We start from the raw sequence: 12980 nt of genomic DNA on the forward strand, positions 1-12980 counted from the left end.
AGTTCCACGTGGTAGAGAGGATGTGGAATTATACATAGATAGGGAAGGTGTAGAATCGTACACGAAGAGAACCTAGAATCACACGTGACTAGGACGTAGAATCGTACATTAAAGGGAACGTAGAATCGTACATTAAAGAGAACGTAGAATCGTACATTGAAGAGAACGTAGAATAGTACATGAAGAGAATATACATAGGACAGTATACATATGTATAAAGAGGACATAGAATCGTAGATAAAGAGAACGTAAACTCATATGCAAAAGAGGACATAGAATAGTACATAAAGGGAACTTAGGGCAGTGCATAAAGAGGTTATAGAATAGTAAATAAAGACGACGCATGATAGTACATAAAGAGGTTAGAGAATCGTGCATGAAGAGAACGTAAGCTCATACACAAAAGAGAAGATAGAACACCGCCTTTAGGGAACATAGAACCCGACCTAAAGAGAACATAGAACCCAACATAAAGAGAACGTAGAATCGTACGCAAAGGACCATAGTACCCTCTCACAGTACATCACCGTTCCCCACTCGTCATCGCTATCAAAACACAGAGAGACAGTAGTTTCTACAGTGGAATAAAGCTAGCAGAGAGCTGGGCGCGCAGCGTCGCGACGCGTCGTCTAGTGTGTCAAGCTTGACAGCATTATTTTCGGCGAGCCTGGAGGCTGGCTCTCTTCCCAAAGCTAGGCCGAGGAAATTTCAGTGATACTCTCGCGCGCCGCGTGGAAACGTTACCGTTACACGCACGAATGCGAACGGTAGGGTATCAACGAAACGTATTAGCCGGGTTACACACGTACCCGGTTGACCCGTACGTGTGAGCACATGCTTTGCATAGAGATGAGTTTTGTGGATTAAAAATGTAACACGCCGTGTGCACCCGAACCGGAACCGGTGCCGCACTACCCGGAGCCAATCAGCGCTCCTCTTTTTATACTTAATCCGCGTAACCGCTCGTAAGGAACTCCTCGAACGGACGTTTAGTGTTCGGGCCTGTGGCTCGTCAGGTGAAAATAAAAGGTGTACTCTGAGAAGCCACGAGGCTGAAGAAACCTCTTCAGGGACGACATCGGTACACTATATTGTGTTGAAAAATATTTAACAAATTATTATTGGATACGATACACTTCCTTAAGCTGATTTGAGTTTCTGCATTATGATGTGTGTGACATTTAAATATATCGCTCATGCACTAGAAAAACAAAAGTCCTTTGATAGTTTAACCAGCTGTGGCTGCTAGTAAAAACAAACAAAACCTAATAATTGTATAAAAAACTATAACAATTAGAGTTGTCACGTTTTTCTTCAAGTAGGTATACAATTGATACTTTGTGTGATTTCATGAGGTACAACACGAAAAAGGAACATTCGCGAAGATGTAAAATATGAAATGGAGTCGTGACAAAAATTAATGAACAATGAAAACGTGTTTCACGAACGAATGAAAACGTTTTACAAACAAACCAACGTGAACGTTGCCGTTCGAAGAATTTGTGAAGGCAAGAGTGGATAATTGTGAAGCAAGAATGGATAATGTTACGGTAAGAATGGATGATTCCGATGCTCGGTGTCTCGCGACTATTTTCCTAATAATCGCGAAACGAAACGTTTCCAGGCGGTAGAATTAATTCGTGAATTCTACGGGAACGTTGCCAGGGGACGAAATGTTATGAGAGCATCGGTGTTTACAGAAGGTGTGGAGGTGTGGAGTCTGCCGGATGGCCGAAGGAAGCGAGAGAAAGGCCAAAGCAGAATGAGCAGATCCCCCGTGGATTAAACGCGTTGAAAAGCAACTCGCGATTATTCTGGTTATGCAATTATCAACCGGGACTCTCCGAGAGACCTGGAGAGCAGACCCGTTGATTAACTTCGAGCACCGTTTCACGGTATTACAGCGAGCTTCGCCTCCGCAAAGTCGCGAAGTAGGTTGCTTTGCGTTCGATTACGTGCGCGGAATGTTAAAGGATTCGTTTATTCGATTAATGGTGCGACAAGCATAACCCAGCGCCACGGATCTGCCAAATGAATTTTAATAAACGAACGGACACGTCTGAATCAACTAGAGAAATCCGAGGCTGCTTTGCCCCTTTGCTTATAGGCAATTTGTTTATGTTCTACATACGAAATTTAACCCTTCAGTGTCGGTGAAATGGGTTGTCGACGAACCAAGGGTAACCCGTGATTTTCAATTTACTAAAGTTGTTAAAGATAGGAAGAAATATTTCTTCGGTTCCTGTGTCTTGTAATTGACGAAAAAAATTTTTATTTTGCATAAAAAGATCCGCAGTTTAATCCCCATTCTTCAAGTTTGTTACAAATACGTAAAATCCAGAGTCATTAGAATTTTTTCAACAACGTTGTTAATATTCTTCGAACAGTGTTCTTCTTCATTCCAATATCATCCTAGTATTTTTGGAGATTTCTCATTTTCAACTAAAATGTTTGATATTCGAAGTGTGACATTTTTAGATTCAACCTCTTTGCTAAACTGATCCAATTGTTAATGGACTAAAATTTAAACATTTGAGAGTGGGACTATTTTTTCCAATAAACATTCTATCAAGTTCTACTTCCTAATGGGATGTTTTGCATATAGGAAAAAAATTGTCTTTCTCGCTAATTTATTACCTTACCAATCTCACTTAGGATAATTACGGATACCCGAAGTATTTCCGGCTGTTTCATTCCCGAACATAATCAGGGATAACGCGGCCGAAGATCGAGTTTCGCCGCGAAGTAAATACCAGTTTTAAATTTCGTTCGAATATCTTTCGCTTCCCGAAGACATTACAAGCGAGACGGTATCGATGTCGACGTCGTCGCCGACGGAGAGTCGTATCCGAGGATAATGCACTGCGCGGGGCACGCTGCATTATGTTTCGCTCGACGCCTCCGCCACACTGTCAGCTTATTACCGTCAGGCACTTCGTTCTTTATACCATCGTAGAACTTTAATATCCTCTCTTTGACCTCTCTTTTTTTTCTCTCATTATTATCCGTCGTTCACCTTGCCCTCCCATTATTCCGAACGCTACTGACCTTACACGTTGTCCCGCACAGCGATTCGATACATCAAGCTCGTGGATCCGTAAATCTGCTCGCGTTTTCGTTACTTGTGCCACTACTTTTAGAATTGAATCTATATTATTTCTTCACTACTCTTTGCTTTTAAAACGCATCTTTTAAATATTTTTGACACAGGTCAACCCTAAGATGCTTCTCAAATACTGTGCTTAACCCTTATGTCAATATAAAATATTTTCCACTTCGATATTTTTATGCTTCAAACATTTGATAACATATGTGAAGATGAAAGTCATCGGAGCTGAGTCCCCTTTTGTCAATATTTAGCCTAGTTTTATTCGCACTTGAATTCTAAGCAATGTATTCAATCAAAACAAGTTTGAAGTAGTTGAAGTAGATTTAAAAACAAATTGAAGGTGCACGACAAACGCGAAACTGTGAGAATTATTAGCACAGAAAATGAGCTGCCGCTTTTCGTTCGATTCTGACGATCATGATCAGGTTTCAGTGGCTATCAGTGACCTAACCCGTTGACAGTGCGCGTTCGTTGACGCGTCGCGTGACTTAATACATGCCAACGGACCATACCCGACTGTATCGGAGCGGGTCGACGTGCTCACGCATGTATCCGGCCGTGTACCCGCCTGTTTACCGGTCAATCTACGCGGGCTGCGTGTTTACAGCGGGACTGGTGATCTCGCGCACGCGTTTAGTTCAATTCGCCCGTCGTTTGTTACATTTTCAAACGCGATCCTTCGCCGTCCAATTAATTTGGCTCGTCCACAATTACTGCACTATGCGAAAACGATATCTCCAACGCGGGCAGCCTCAGCTAATACTTGAAGTATAGTAAATACTGAGTTGAAGAACGAGACGAAAAAGAGTCTCCTTCGTAACTGAGGAAGTTTGACTACGAACTGCCGTATTAAAATTCCACGAGCTGACTATCATACTGTCCTTTCATTATAAGAGCCTAGAATAATATCTGACCCATTCTATTTGGCACTTTAAAACCAAAGTTTCTCTCCTGTAACCAGTTTGAGAAATGAAAAATAGTTTTTGTTTACATTGATAGCTGACCACTTCGAAAATATGTAAAAATAATAAATGTGTGGATGGTTAAAAGTAAAGTGCGCGTTCTTTTGCGATTTTGATTAGGTATTATTCGGGGAATGTGTTCCGATATGTTCCTGATGAAAAATACACGAAACCAGAGGATGTTTCAGGACTGCATGTATGTTGGTATGAATACGTGTCGCGTTTATTTCCGAGACGATCGGTTTTTGGCGAAACAACTCGGCCAGTGAGTTTCCGGAGTAGGTGGAATCGATTGTCTCGAGTAAATCAAGAGGTCCGTGAGAGCACGGTAGCTATAGTGAGAAGAGAGCATAGTCGAGGAGCACTTACGGTTCTATTTCCCAGGTTCTTCACCTTGCAGAGGAGTTGAACCGTTTCTCCAACGAGGCCCGTCACGTTCGGCGAAATCGTCGTGTCGAAGTACGGTTCGCCGTCCGACGGTTGCCGTGTTTGCGAGCTATCCACCTCGAACAGCCGGTTACTCTGCACAGCTTCTTCTGGAAACGAGAAAGGGAACAATCGATCGGTTTCATTCTGTACTGCATGAATTCTTTATCCGATGAACATTCCTGGAAATATGTAGCAATATTTCCGATGTTATTCATCGTCGTTCGCTCAAGTCATTCGGGGTGACTCTCTTTTAGCATTCTTTCAGTTATACATATGTGCAAGTGGTTCAAGAGATTTTCGAGAAAGTAACTTCTTAATATATCGCCGCCTGAATGTAAGAACTAGGTAACTTCAAATTTGGACATTTTGAGTTATCTACTTCGTATTAAAGAAGAAATCAAGTAGAATTTCATGTGAAAACTGGGTAACCTATCAAAGTAATCTACGACATCTAGTGAGCAGTGTTTAAAGTAGATAAAAAATAAATACAGATTTTTATTTACGTTATAAATGGGCAAATCTTTAAAAAATTTTTTTAAATCCAAAATGATGTTTTTTCATATATTGTTCCACTTAAAATAATTTTTACGAGGTGGAATTCAAAGGATGCTGTACAATGTAATTATTACACTGTCCAACAAATTTCAACTTTCTTTATGTTTCCTAATTACTGTTGGCTGCCCTTAATTTTTCCTCTAGACGCACAATTTTTAAAAAACATGAGTTTGGAAAAAAACATATTTTCACCTTGAAACAAATATTGTGATGTTATTATAAAGGATATTGAATTGTTCTTTACAGCAAAAGATTCTGTAGACTTTCCCGAATCCAGTGATATCCAATATTAATACATTATGATTGTTTAAACATGTTTATGTCCCAACCCGAACACGAAGAACAGACCCGATCCGAGCCGAACCCGAATTAATTTTACAAATCAGTCTATAAAACTCTGTACGGTTCAGTTCAAATGGTTTGTTTCATACAAAATTTTCATAGTGAATCCACAAAAATCTCTGCTGATAACAGAGTGAGATTTAATAATGGAAGGAGAGAGCAATCAGGTGTAAGATGCTGCAAACATTTGACAAATTGGTCCCGAAAAGTCTGCACGTATTATACAAAGTAGATAGTATTTAGCAGTTTGCTAATCACAGGCAGACCTAATAACGAAGATACGAAAGAGCGTAATTGTATAGCACTATACGCGAAGAGGATGTTCAAAGACAAGCTTTGAAACCAGAGGTTTCTGTCAGGTTTGACAGTCTGCAGCCGGCTCGATGCGATCTCCTTTTAATTTCAAGTGCGTCGAGTATCTTCCGCGCCCTGCCATGCCAGGATGAATGGCGAAGGGCTGCAGATACGTGCATCGTGAATCGTGCATCGTGGCATCGTGCTCGCAGCAGGATGCACGGGTTGTTGCATCAGTGTAAACGTATCCCGTTACAGGGACTCGCGCGCGAACGAGATCGTATTTGCCGCAGTGCAGGAAGACTAAAGAGGGAGAGAGGGAGAAGAAAAGAGAGAGCGAGAGAGAGAGCTGGATAGACAACAGGCAACAGGATTGTTACGCGTCTGTCGTTGCAACCCGTGTACCTACTTTTGGGTCGTGATAACCGCCCGGACATCGGGTGCATTCTGAAGTGATCTCCGCCGTCGAGTTGACCGATGCTAAATTTCGCGGATAAATTGCCCGCTCGCCAACGGATACGCGATTACACTTGTAATTGACTTTTTCGAAGCGACGCGACACGAGGGTAGCGACCTCGTTTGTCTAGCGATGCACGATGCACCAGGAGCCACCAGCAGCCACAATAGGGTAAACTGTACAATGATCGGCACCCTAAGCCAAAATCGTAGAAAAAATCTTTCTATATTATTTTGAAATGGTTAAACGAGCTAAACTTGCTGTTATTACAAGCCAATAGAGATTTTTCAGCAAAATCGAACAGTTTTACGAGTCATAAATCTTTTCTTATAAAATATATTCAATAAATAATCGTTCGACCTTTCAATGTTCAGTAAAGTAAAATCCACCGTCATCAATTCTAACTTTATTTGTTTATAACTTTGTAATGAAGCGTTTCTTGTAGGATCTTATAGGGTCCATTAAAATCCGGGACACCCTGTATAATCACCACTAACAATAAGTTTGCCGTTTATTATACAGGGTGTCTCAGCTGAAGGAGGCCACTTTTTACTGGCACCAAAAAGATATTTATGGCATAATTTAAATGGTATTGAATGAGGAATAACATGGAAGAATAATTTCTATTTGTTCGGTTATTTTTTCATAGTTTTTTTCAAGGTCATCGTTATTCTTTATCGGGACAACTTATTTTTACTTATTCCATCTTGTTAATGACTCGAGCATATTCAAATGTATCTTTTCAGCCGCTATAAAATGGAATAAAAAAAAGTAAGTTTTCCCGATAAAAAAATAACGATGACCTTGAAAAAACCTATGAAAAAATAACCGGACAAAAGGAATTGTCTTCTATGATATTCCTCGTTCGATACCATTTAAACTATGCCATAAATATTTGTTGTGCCATTGAAAATAAAGGAGATATTTAGGTGGCTTCTCTCCTTTAGCTGAGACATCCTGTATATAATCACCAATTCATTACATTTATCGTAACATATACATTGTATATATTTCACATTGTATACATTATAAATGTATATTGGATATTGTATATGTTGCACATTGAATGAATTGTACAGTGTATGTACATTGTGCACATTCTATTGATTGTGTAAAACGCATTCTATGCATTATATGAATCATCAAAACGAGATCCGTCTTAATTCTCGCACGTCGGCAAACTTTCCTGGTACCGTACATACGGCCGAGTCTATTAACTTCGCACGTAACGCAGCAGAAAACGTGGGCGTTTCAGAGCCCGCATAATGAAATTATTAACGAGTAGCGCACGATGCAACAAGCGTCGACAGAGTTCGTAGATTTTTCCTTGGGAGCAGGCGTAGAAGCCAGGAAAGTTGAGTAGGTCGCGAGCACCGAAACTCCCGGCTTCATTTCGCAAAAGGAAATTATCGATTCGGACGCGGCAAATATTTTGCTAAGCGACGGAACAGCTTCCTGACAACGTGCTTGTATATATATACACCTATACATACATACATATATACGTACTTATGTATAGTAGTCGAGGGTCTCGTGTAGCACGGCTCAAAGCACGTGATCGCTCTATACTTTCCTTTTTGCGCGGTATAATTTTAATAAATGCGTCTGGCGGGAGAGCGAGAAAATTATTTCTCACCCGTCCAGGGGTTACGCGGCACCGTTTACCGCGCCGCGTGTAATTACAGGCCGCGATGAAAAAAAGGAGAGAGAGAGGGAGAGAGTGAGAGAAAGGGAGAATGCAGAATTTTCGCGCGAGATGAAAAGGTGAAACGCTTTTAACGCCCCGAAACACCTAGGACAAATAAAAACTACGTGCCGGAGAGCATCGTCGAAAATATTCTCGCTGGATCGGTTCCTAGCACTCCAACCCTGTCTGAAATTTCGCGGAGGATCATCCTTCGTTGAACGTGCTCTCTGAAATTTATTATTACCATTTGTTCTATATATTAAGCTTTAACAACCATGAAGTTATGAGGACGTAGCGACACTAGAATAAAGTAGAATAGCACGAATATAAAATGCTAGAATAAGCTAGAATGGCATGGAATAAAAACTGAATTACAGGGCTAGAATAAATTAGGATTAGATGAATATAAAACACCCGAGTAAATCACTCAAATAAATTAGAATGACGTGGAATAAAAACTTATTGTAGGTGGAATAAAAAGCTAGCTAGAAAGCTAGAAGAATCAAGGATTACGTGAATATAAAAGGCTAGAATATCCCAAAAAAATACATTAGAATGACGTGGAATAAGAAACTATTGACACATGTTTATGAAAAGCTAGATTAAAACACTAGTATTATAAACCAGAATGAGTTGGGATAAAAAGCTAGACTATCATGCGAATATAAATTAGAATTTTATTGAACATGAAAGCCTGAACTAAAACACTGAAACCACCTTAATAATAACACGAAACAAAAAGCTAGATTACAACCCTAAAATCAACTAGATTACCTCTAAATGAGAAGCTAAACTGGAATTAAACTAGACTGCATAAAAATGAAGAGAACAGAGTGGAGAGGAAAATGCGCGGTTGCTAACTGACATAAGATAAAACCGCCCCCCATAAAGTAAACGATGATATTAGAATACACTTTGTATGGAAAGCGTTCGCCGAAAAGCTACGAGACTAAAATGTAAGTAAGATGGCCTCGACGATTATGGATGCTAAGGACAAAGCATACTGCCGGAAGTGCTGTTGACTTCAAGAGAGGTCGTAAAAAAGGTTACACTCGCTTCGCGGTGAAGTTTCGAATCGCGGTCAACCCCGTCGTAAAGAAAAGGGTTAAGTCGTTTGAATAAACTAAATATATTACGAGTGACATTTCAATTTATTCAAGCGGACCGAACAGCTTGGCTTTTTCATTTCATTCGGCTTGCAGTTTGCGTTAATCTTTTATCCTTCTCTACAAGGAACGCGGGGAAATACAAAATCAACCGTAACAATGTTAAATCATTAGCGTTGGTAATGCGAAAATTTCCTCGATTGTCCGAACGCTGTTATTTGGACGCTCAGTAATCTACATGCTTTGTTATCGGGGCGCTCTGTATTATTTGTATGCTTAGTTATCCATACGCACAGTTATCCGAGCGCTCTGTTATTAGGATGCTCTATTATCGGGACGCCAAGTTATCCAAACGCTCAGTTATCGGGTCGCTCAGTTACCTAAACGCCAAGTTGTCCAAATGCTCAGTTATCGGGTCGCTGAATTACCTAAACGCCAAGTTGTCCAAACGCTCAGTTATTTGATCGCTCAGTTATCTGTACGTTCTATTATTTGGACGCTCAGTTATCCTGACGCTGAGTTATCCGAACGCTCAGTTATCTAAACGCTCAGTTATCTGGACGTTCTGTTATTTGGACGCTCAGTTACCTAAATGCCAAGTTATCCGAACGCTCAGTTATATGAACGTTCCAATATTGAAACGCTCCGTTATCCGAACATTTCAAATTCAAAAGCTCACAATTTAATTTCGTTAAACAGTCATTTGAAAGCGCAGAATTTCGACACACTTAGTTAGCTAGAGCTTCGCGTCTCATCCGGTTTAAAGATAATTGAATCTGCGGAATAAGCTAAGATCAATGAGAAAAACATGTCAAAGCTGGCAGCTCCGTCGTGTTTATACTACGCGGGCGGCACGGCGCGCCTTCCGATCTCAAAGTTTCGCAGGGCAAATTTCCTTTGAGAGGCAGACGCGTTCAAAGCAAATACTGCGTTAATGAAGTCAGATACTCGTGGGGGCATTCAATTATCCGGATACGGCTGGCATCACGACGAAAGCGGGGCCCCGGTGATATTTACGCAAACAAGCGTTTCGCGATTTCACAATCCGTCGGAACAAAGAACCGCGCCTGGCCGAATCTCTCAATACAAGTTTTTAGCTCGATCTGTATTAAGAAATGTTGATGTGTTACACGGTGAATCACTATCTAATCTACAAACATTATCTACGTGTTACAGACTACTCCTTTCTAGATTGATACCATTCAATCCCCCGTTTCTGTGTACGGATGGAACTCTTGAACGGCCAAAACGACGGTGTGGAGCATCGCGCGTTGTGTTCCCGACAGCCCCGGGGATTAACCGCTTTCAAACGCCGCCTATAAAGCATCTCTGGTTTCTGACCGTCGAGCCGCACGACCGATTTTACACCGTAGAAATATTGCCAGCCCGACGAATTAATCAATCATGGAACGACAAAAGTTACGATACCCCCGTGGAAACCTGTCGCGAGACGCGAGACACCTTCCCACCATTCCACCTTTTCACCGTTGAAAAAAAGGGAGGCTTCGCACTCGAACGACCAAACGGATTTTTCTACCTGTCCCGCTGCAACAGCTGGTTTCGAATTTCCCGCCTCGCGATCGATCAGATTGCTCGTTTTTATTCGTCACCTCTTGGTCCACGGAGATTTTTAATACTTTTTTCTTTGTCCATTGCTCTCTTTGGGCTTCCTCGAGCTTTATAACGAATTAACAGAACTTCTAAATATTTAAATATTTATTTAAATATTAAATATTTAAACTGTGTATACGTAGTAACACGAATTTCTGAACAATCGTTCACTTTACGAATTTTCTCTTCTTTCATCATAGAAGCTACATAGAAATAATTTGCTTGTAAAAATTTTACATACTTTCCCAAATACTTGAAAATTATTAAAAGGAACAAGAGGCTTCCTACGCGATAATTTTCTTAGATGAAAATTACACTGTCCAACACCACATTTGTTCCACAATTACTGTTGGGTGGTCCTTATAGAGGTTTTTGCGCTGATTCCGAACCTGCCCTTAATTTTTCAACGTTCCAAACTTGAAAGGGTGGTTTCTCAAGATAAAAGTTTGCTCTTATTTTTTGAGATAAATTGAAAAATATCCTCCAAATTTGGTGCAAAAGTGGTGTCTCTCCGTCTTTAATGATTGTTTAAACACGTTTAAACAATCATAATGTATTAATATTAGATATCACTGTATTCGAGAAAGTCTACAGAATCTTTTGCTGTAAAGAACAATTCAATATCTTTTATAATAACATCATTAAAGTTGAAAAATATGTTTTTTTTTCAAAGTCATGTTTCTCAAAAACTGTGCGTCTAGGAGAAAAATTAAGGGTAGATTCGGAATCAGCGCAAAAAAACTCTATAAGGACCACCCAACAGTAATTAGGAAACCTAAAAAAAGTTGAAATTTGTTGGACAGTGGGACACTTTAAAAACTGAGAAAAATATTTGTTCGTTAAACATTCAATATTTATACAACGGCGAAATGTTGAAATCTTGAAAATACAATCACAATTTCTTCCACAGTAAAATTGAAACAATCTTAATACTTTAGGATTTCATAAATGCATTAATTTCTCGACAACAACTGGCAACAGTAAAACGCCGTTCAAGCCTGAAAGAAAGGATTCGTTTTCGACACTACATATTCGCGGCACAAACACAGACTAATTAGGGGAGTAAAAAGAATGTTCGAATTAGGCCGGTTAAGAACACATACACGTCGCGAGACTCTTCTTAGCAGATTCATTGTTATTTAAAAAGAATGCGCAGGAAATTGCGCCGTCCTATAAATTCTCCGGGTTACACGAGCAGCCGCCGCCACCGCCGTTGGAAATCTCGCAGTCAGAGTCAGAACCATAGTCAGCTCCGGAAACGCGTTCAAGTTGCTCGGCTCAGCCTAGTTACACCTCCAAGTGGCGTGCACCGTCTTAACAAACCTGCAAACTTCCACGGACCGTCTCGTTTACGTTGGATTACTCGCGGTTGAAACTGTTAAGCGAGATATGTCATTAATAACGATGCTCGCACAGCTATCTCAACCCACTTTGTTCCGCAACAACGACACTCGTCTGGATCCTCGAAATTTTAACACCGACAATGCTCATTCGGTGCTCGGAGTTATATTCAAGCACCTGACGCTAAACTGTGTCATAGTTCCTTAACCCTTTCTCACCGTACAACTTCCCTTCAAATTTTTCGTTGTTCTGTAGCTGAAATTCCCGTGCAATTTTTTAAAGGGAAGTTGCATTGACAATTTAGAAAATGAGTGTAGAACCTCACGACGTTACTTGTCATCAGAAACTATGGTCTAAATTGGTGAACAGTAAAGTCTTGATCTAAACTGGATCCTCGTGGAGGGGGTAGGCGAACTTACTAAGATCGTGCAGCTTCGTCCGGCTTAGATCAAGACTTTACTGTAATTATATAAACTAAATCACATAATTTATGCACTTTGTTCTGATGAGTAGCTCCTCTCCGAATTTTTCTTTGCTTCGTGATCGAATTTCCAAGTTCAGACCCTTTATTAAGTCAGGAAGTTAGATTGAAAATGAGATCACTACAAACCATTAAATTATGGCTGAAATTGGCATAATTATATGGGTTGAATCATAGTTTCTGTACCTTTCCCGATCAGAAATTTCTTTTCGAGTTTTTTGTGGCCGAACTTCCTAGTTGAGAAATTTTTTTAATTTAGAAAGTTCGGCAGAAAATGAAGAAAATGAAATCACTGAAATTTGAACGTACTCCGTACTCTGTGCCAACACCGACGGTGGAGACTATGATCTAAATTGTCGTAATTATAGAAATGAAATTATAGTTTCCTAAACTTTCTTGGCTCGTAGCCGACGTCTAAAAATTTTTCTTTATTTTCTAGCCGAACTTTCTCGCGTGTTTTAATTCTCGAAAGTTAGATTGAAAATGAAAAAAAATACTAAAATAATTAAAGCCTGACTTTTTAATGTACTCCGTGGAGTTTGTTAACACTGAGGATGGAAACTGTGGTCTACAATGTCGTAATTATGTGGACTACATAATTTCGTA

The 12980-nt window shown here is 40.1% G+C and overlaps 1 protein-coding gene across 2 annotated transcripts in view; it reads right to left on the reverse strand.

Annotated features, from left to right (window-relative positions):
* Window positions 1-12980, reverse strand: part of LOC143215644 (zwei Ig domain protein zig-8) — a 105851-nt gene that overhangs the window by 45838 nt on the left and 47033 nt on the right. For both annotated transcript variants that reach the window (XR_013010407.1, XM_076437945.1), the window contains exon 3: window positions 4441-4607. Coding sequence is in view for 1 of the 2 variants with exons in the window: in XM_076437945.1 (XP_076294060.1) it covers window positions 4441-4607 (167 nt within the window). In the remaining variant the exon portion in view is untranslated. The remainder of the gene's footprint in view (window positions 1-4440; window positions 4608-12980) is intronic.

The sequence above is a fragment of the Lasioglossum baleicum genome, chromosome 2 (assembly GCF_051020765.1).
Source record: "Lasioglossum baleicum chromosome 2, iyLasBale1, whole genome shotgun sequence".
In the NCBI taxonomy this organism is placed as follows: Eukaryota; Metazoa; Arthropoda; class Insecta; order Hymenoptera; family Halictidae; genus Lasioglossum; species Lasioglossum baleicum.